Source organism: Penaeus japonicus, unplaced genomic scaffold, assembly GCF_977035675.1.
Source record: "Penaeus japonicus unplaced genomic scaffold, GWHDUDI00000001_assembly GWHDUDI00000010, whole genome shotgun sequence".
In the NCBI taxonomy this organism is placed as follows: Eukaryota; Metazoa; Arthropoda; class Malacostraca; order Decapoda; family Penaeidae; genus Penaeus; species Penaeus japonicus.
The window spans coordinates 13,195,721-13,203,220 of record NW_028234412.1 but is presented as its reverse complement, the minus strand read 5'-3'; the positions used below and the strand labels follow the sequence as shown (position 1 = coordinate 13,203,220).

Genomic DNA, 7,500 nt, shown 5'->3' with positions numbered 1-7,500 from the left:
AGTAATGTAATAGAGTATAAGATGTCTCTAAAGAAAAATAAAGGTAAAAAGAATACATATATATATGAATGATAACCTAACAGGAGAGTGCCAGAAAAGTGCCATGTGAATCTTATTAATGTGAGCAGGTTTATGTATCATAGTTTTGTCTAGCATGGAGGTGTGGTTTGTTTATTTTTCCTTGCTAATGGGAAAGGGAGGCAATTTGGGAACACACCAGTGATAAACATTTTACCAAATAAGAAAGAATCTAAATTTCAATGATTATCTTTCTAACTTTCCAAATTGATTTGGTGACTAAAAGAGATTGGTGAGAAAATATTATAAACAATTGCCTTCTAGTTCAATCTGAAAAGCAGTGTGTTGAATCTGCTCCATGTGAGGAATCTTCGTAAATTTCACTTTCATGGTATTTTTGTTTTTTAATAAAGATATCTCTTCAATATACAGTATGACTACGTACAATAGAGTAGTATATCACATATGTGACTAGGACATATTAGTACCAAAAGTAGAACCTTATTCCTCCCTTAATCCATTATCACTCCTTTGTATTGTCAGTTTTTCCTACGTCTTTTTGAAAGTGTTTAAAATCACACTTTTTTCACTATTTTCTTCTTTTTTTTCTCTTTTTTTCTACTTTTTTCTTTTAGTTGGATTCTCATCTATTTTTCTGTTAGAATGAGTAATATTGATGGCATGTGTATACTATATTCACAGAGGAGTCATGTTAGAGTAGTGCTTGTTTCACATTTTTAGTTGTAGAAATATATATATTATACGGTATATATATTTATATATATATATATATATATATATATGTATAGTTTTTCATTCCTTTACATTAAGCTTTTAAAATTCTACATGAGATAGTGACCATAGTGATAAGATGTTGGAGCTAGAAGTATTAATTGTTTTGAATATTGGTTATCATTATTATTACAGTTATTATCGATGTTATTTTTTATTGTGATAATTATTTTTTGTCATTATTATTATTATTATTTTTTTTTTATGACTGTAAACTGCATTGTTGTCTTTATTACTGATAATGTAATTGTTATTAGTATTGATTCAATGTTTTTGTTTTCCTTATTATTATCACTTTTTTTTTCAGTGTAATTAATGTTACTGTAATTTTCAGTGTAATGTTACTGTTATTTTCATTTTTATTAATTTGTCACTGTTATCATGATTTTCATTATTTTATTATGTTACTAGCATTGTAATAGATGTTTGGACTGATAATTTTAAATCTTTTATTATTGTAATTATTACTATTACTATGATCATTATGGCTATAGAATAATAATTATTAGTCGTTTTAGATGTTTAATACCTTTTGTGCTATACATCATTATTGTAGATAGTCTGTTTTTCTTAGACTGATATGAAAGCAAGATTTGTTTCCTCGTTTTGAATTCATCTCCTTAATGATGAAATAGTTTTACACTATTTAACTTTTGCCTAAGATATTTTAGTCAGAGTTAGTTCATAGTAAAAACGTATAAAGATATAAGTAATTTGGATATCAATTTCTCTCTAGACTGGTTGAATTTTAGACATTAGGTTGTCTTAATCACAAACCAAAAAAAGGATATTTGTAAAAGTTCTGCACCAGAGTTCAAGGTCACTAACAAGAGGCATTTACAGGCGGAACAACCCGCGCTCAGTGGGAGGACGTGACGGGCTCAACACCTCTCACTTTTGTCAACGATTGCGTCAGCTTCACTACCACTGTCTCCGCCCGCTTTTGGCTCATGGATTGTAGTAACATACCGGAGGCCACCAAAATGGCCACTGAACTATACCGGGAGGCCATTCATGTACCATTTATGGCTAAGTTTGTAGTCTTCAGCAAGAGACATCAGCTGGAGGAGGCAAGAGTGCGGGTGTTCTGTATGACAGACGATCGTGAGGACAAGACCCTAGAGCAGCAAGAGCTCTTTGTTGAGGTAAGTTGGAAGAAGTGGTTTTAGCAAAAAATTCAATCTTATTTTATGAGTGAGGAATGAGTTGATTGTGTGTATATATATATATATATATATATATATATATATATATATATATATATATATATATATATATAATATATATATATATATTATATATATATATATATATATATATATATATATAATATATATATATATATATATATATATATATATATATATATATATATATATATATATATATATATATAATATATTATATATATATATATATATATATATATATATATATATATATATATATATATATATATTATATATATATATATATATATATATATATATATATATATATATATATAATATATATATATAATATATTTATATATATATATATATATATATATATATATATATATATATATATATATATATATATATATACATATATATATATTTATATTATATATATATATAATATAATATATATATATATATATATATATATATATATATATATATTATATATATATATATATTATATATATATATATATATATTATATATATATATATATATATATATATATATATATAATATATATATATATATATATATATATATATATATATATATATATATATATATATATATATATATATATATATATATATATATATATATATATACATATATACAGACACACAATGATACATTTTGATTTGCTGTTTAGCTCTTTATTTCTTTATTTCATTGATTAGAAGGACATGTATTTCAACCTAAGCCTTCGTAAATTTATAAAATTTTAGATATAGATTTTAGATACCTACTACTCTTAAAGATTGTTGATTAGTCTTCTCCTCTTTTTAAATTTCCATCTGTCATAGCTTCGAAAAAAGTTATAATTTTTTTCTCTAATATATGTATAATTTATGTCAGGTTGCTAAATCACGGGATGTAGAAGTGTTGGAGGGTAAGCCTCAGTACCTTGAATTCGCTGGCAACTTAGTTCCAGTCACTAAATCAGGGGACCAGCTTGCATTCAACTTCTACGCTTTCCGCGAAAACCGCCTTCCATTTACCGTGCGTGTGAAGGATCAACATGCAGATCCCATCGGAAGGGTGGCCTTCATGCGACAGCCCAAGGTAGGCGTGTAGTGTAATTACATGGTCGAAGATGTATGGTGGTATGTAACATATTATTCTTGGAAAGTAATGATGTGTAAGTTGTATATAATATATACAAGAGCATAATTCATTTATGATTGATATATGTAATTAAGAAAAAAAGGAGCAAGATTATTTTGCTTATGCTTGTGTATGTGTGTGTGTGTGTGTGTGTGTTTGTTTGTTTGTCTGTTTGTGAGTTTGTGAGTATTTGTATGGACATGCACAATGTCTGTGTATGTGTGCATGGTTACACTTTTATATGTGATATATGGATGTATTTCTGTAGTTGAATAAATGTTTGAAGACAGACATAACAACTTTATACTAATTTCATATATTCTTAATGCATAGTTACACACACATACATACACACACACTTACTAGGTATGATAGTGTTGAAATATGTATGTTCATGAAATATGTAGATTTCAAGTGTGAGTATATAAGTTACTAATTACAAAAGTACTGGCTTGCTCTAAAACATGGTGCCCTGCTCTCCCTTTGGTCTTCCAGGATGGGCGCTGGAAGAAGGCCTCGCTAATGAGCTTGCTAAAACCCCCTGTGTTTCAGGTTGGGCGTGGTGACCCCCCTCAGACCCCCATCTGTAACCTGAATATTGCCCTGCCTGACAACATCCAGCCTGAGCCTGCGCCCTCAGAACCTGACCTCCTCGCCCTGGAGAAGAAATACTCCTTCCTCTCCATTAGTGAGTAGCTACTGTCTCTGTCTAAAGATCCTTAATCCTTTACCCTTTACCTGTATATTGTGGATGCTTCTTTTTGTTTGCTCTCTGACAGGTACAGAATTTGTGAAGGAACAATAGTTTTCTCTCATTCTCTTTAGATCATTCATTGGGTGATTGATAGAATTGTAATGGGAATCTGTAAGATGTGTTTTTGATATGAAATTTTCCATAATTTCTGTTTTAGGCAATTCATCCTGAGATGATATGTTAGATTCTGTCCCTGCATAGTGAATTATTTACAATTTCATATGTAAAGTGTCTAAAACAATTATTTCTAACTAACTCTCCATCAAAGGGGAATGGCTCACCTTTTGACAACCATTTTTTGAATGGCCACAGCATGATTTTTTCTGTCTGTGGACTGTTACAACTTTACCCGTCCTTACGCACTGCCACATAATCCTAGTCAGTCTTGTTAATTTTGCTCTTGGATTGTTATATTATGTATCCCAGATTTTATTTCGCTCAAGATTTTATGTGATTTAACCTTTCACGGCAATAATTTAGTAACATATGTTACCGTTGTCTCATGTCTGTAGTTTATTAATCAAAATAATAGCTAATCTTGGCCTAACTGCCTTTCCTTAACATGGGGATCACTAGCCCAATCCTGTGGAAAAAAAAAAAATAGCGCTAAATATTGCTGGAATTGAAGAGACGTGAGCCTCGTCATCAAAAAAATAAATGTGTGAGTATTAGTAGTGTGTGACAATGGGACTGCACTGGAGCCACTCACATATGACTGTAGACAGATAAATGCTTTACATCGTGGATATGTGAATACTGACTTCTCACTAGGCTACAACTTCTATTGTGGCAATGGTCAGTGTGTTTTTTATTAATACTGGGTAATTAAGTTTAGATGTATGTCAATAACAATGAATGTTAGATTTTATTGTTCATTTCATTGTTTTTTGTTCAGAGTTGTGATGGAGTAGCTGTTTATTTTATTACTACTTTTGATATATAATTTGGTTTAAGTTCAATTTAATATGCAATGTGTTTTTTTTTTGTTTTTTTTTTCTCTCTCTCTTTTTTTTGGTCAAGTGCATCCTTAAGAATATATATATGGTAATGAAACTGTCTGGAAATTATGATATAACTTCATATTTTTACAGCTGTTTCCTCTTTCTCTGATTAAATGCATGTCTTGAAAGGAAAAATTATATAGAATTAATTCCTTATGACCAATTATCTTTTATTGTTATTTTTAAGGCAAGTGGCTATGAGCAGCAAGGAAAAATTAATTTGATATCTTTATGGGACACCTATGTCTTTCAAAACAATTTTGCGTATTTATGGTAATAACAAGTATTATTATCTCCTTTAGGCAAAGCTGACACCATCCACAAAGCTGACCTACGTCTCACAGACATCTCGAACATGCTTGGAACTGACTGGGTTGGCCTAGCCCGGGAATTGGAGATTAGTGACTCTGATATTAACATCATCAAATCTCAGTACCCAGATAATGCCCCGAAACAAGCAATTGTCATGCTTAGACTGTGGATGCAGACATCGGGGAATAAGGTAGATAGATTTTACCATTTGTATTAAAGGTTTATATAAAGTTAATGAAATAGTTTATAAGAAACAGAAATTGCTGTTGAAGTGTGAATATATAAAATTCCTTTATGTCACTTATATTAGCCTCTCTAATATAAATCAGTCATTAGGTTATTATACTATAAAGACAGGTAGCTGTGAAGGCCTCTAGCATATTAGTGATTTTCTTTCTCAAAATGTATTCCTTTACAGGCAAATGGTAACACTCTCGAGAAGGGACTGCGTAAGATCGGTCGGGATGACATCGTGAACCAGTGTATATTTAACGTTGAACTGGTCACTGATGACATCGAAAAAGCAATGGCCAAGGCTCACCTCGACCAGTCTGGCTTCGATGCTTTCCGCTATGAGCTAGGACCATCAAGAGACACCACACTCAATCGAGATGTCTCCCTTGATGTTTCATATGATGAGCAAGATATGATGAAAGTGAGTATGATGTGATGCCATGGTTATCACAGCCTGTTGATGTGCTATTCTGAATTGTAGCTTTTCTCTTTCTCTGTCCCTTCCTCTTCTATCTTCCATTTCTCTATCTCTATCTCTGTCTCATTCTATCTTTTGGTTTTCTTCTCTCCCTCTTCCCTCCCTCCCTCCATCTCTTCCTCCTTCTCTCCCTTTTCACCTCTTTTTTTTTTCACTTTCTCACTCTTTTTTTCTGATTCTCTCATCCTTTCCTCTACTTGGCCTTGCTTTACAGATTTTGGCTTTTGCCAGTGGCTGTATAATAAAGCAATAGTAAACTAAGGCTTGAGAATATATCATAGTGCCTGGCATGTCTGTTCTAACAGAATCTTACCAAAGACCATGAAGTAGACACCTGTTGGAAAGGCCTAACAGATTCTTGTCAGGTTTTTCCACATGACTAAAATGAATGTAATATGCTAGAGCCTTTTTTTTAGGTATAAGTGATATATATTTTTTTTTTTCTTTTTTTTCTTTTTGTGAAAACCTTCAAGTACAATCCTAACAATTGTAAAATAGTTACATGTGCCACACCAGTGAATTGAACATGTGATATAAAATTAGAACCTTACTGTTGTCTTTTTGGGTAATCCCTAGTATTTGTAAATGTGGTGTTCCTAAACAGTGCTCTTAATGATAGTGTCTAAAACCCCAATACTACCATTAAAACCTATAAATTTTAATTTGTCAAACCTACTTTTCACCACAGATGTGTATGTTAATGATGGAATAAGACCTTTGATATATTTTCATCATCCTTATTACATTAATCAGAAATGAACAAATGGGAATTTTAATTGCATCATATGAAAAAAAAAATTATATATGTGGTGAAAAGAAAATAATGTTCAAAAAGTAGAAAGGTGTACATGTTTTTCAAGTCTTAGTCCAAGGTGCTAATGAGTGCTATTTTTTTTTTCATTATTGTTATTCTTTTCATTTTCTGTATTGTCTGACGTTGCCTTATAAACGTTGCTTTTGCACGCTTGCTTTTTGCAGCGCCTCAAGGAGTTACGGGTGAGTGAAAAAAAAAGAAAAAAAAAGTAGTGGATTGTGTCTGTCATATTTTTAACCCATCTGTGTACAAAGACATAAATTAAAAAATGTTCTAATATCCTTTTACTGTTTAATTTATCAATGTTTAGATGTCATTCTAAAGTGAAATTATTTCAGTCACTGACCTAATGGCCACACTACATATTTTCAAGCACAATAAGAAATTCACCCAACTAAATTTTGTTGATTATAGATATTAATGATAAGTTTTAATTAATAAAATGGCATTTACCATAGTATATATCTGAAGTCTATTAGTTTTCATTGGTTTTAATCCTTTTTATGACCTTTACCAGGAAGCAGAAAGTGCTGAAGAAGAGGAAGAAAACCAAAGAAGTTACCAGGGTAACTATTCTTTTTTCTATGCTTTTTTTATTAAAAGATATAACTTATCGTCTCTCTGATTGTAGTGTAGACTTATTTATTATTACGACATGTAACTGGAGTACAAGATGAAACCTTTCTTGATACAAAATTCTACCTCACCAAACCAGACTTTGTCCCTCACGCCAGTAGACTTGTTCATGAGCAGTGGATAGTATA

The 7,500-nt window shown here is 30.8% G+C and overlaps 1 protein-coding gene across 50 annotated transcripts in view; it reads left to right on the top strand.

Annotated features, from left to right (window-relative positions):
- LOC122245738 (uncharacterized) overlaps positions 1 to 7,500 on the top strand; it is a 375,164-nt gene that overhangs the window by 314,717 nt on the left and 52,947 nt on the right. For 26 of the 50 annotated variants that reach the window (XM_086540764.1, XM_086540731.1, XM_086540762.1 and 23 more), the window contains exons 26-32: positions 1,654 to 1,955; positions 2,895 to 3,101; positions 3,639 to 3,831; positions 5,201 to 5,400; positions 5,629 to 5,865; positions 6,901 to 6,918; positions 7,254 to 7,302. In XM_086540764.1, the coding sequence (XP_086396890.1) occupies positions 1,654 to 1,955; positions 2,895 to 3,101; positions 3,639 to 3,831; positions 5,201 to 5,400; positions 5,629 to 5,865; positions 6,901 to 6,918; positions 7,254 to 7,302 (1,206 nt within the window). The remainder of the gene's footprint in view (positions 1 to 1,653; positions 1,956 to 2,894; positions 3,102 to 3,638; positions 3,832 to 5,200; positions 5,401 to 5,628; positions 5,866 to 6,900; positions 6,919 to 7,253; positions 7,303 to 7,500) is intronic. The other 24 variants (XM_086540772.1, XM_086540770.1, XM_086540769.1 and 21 more) reach the window with 3 other exon arrangements.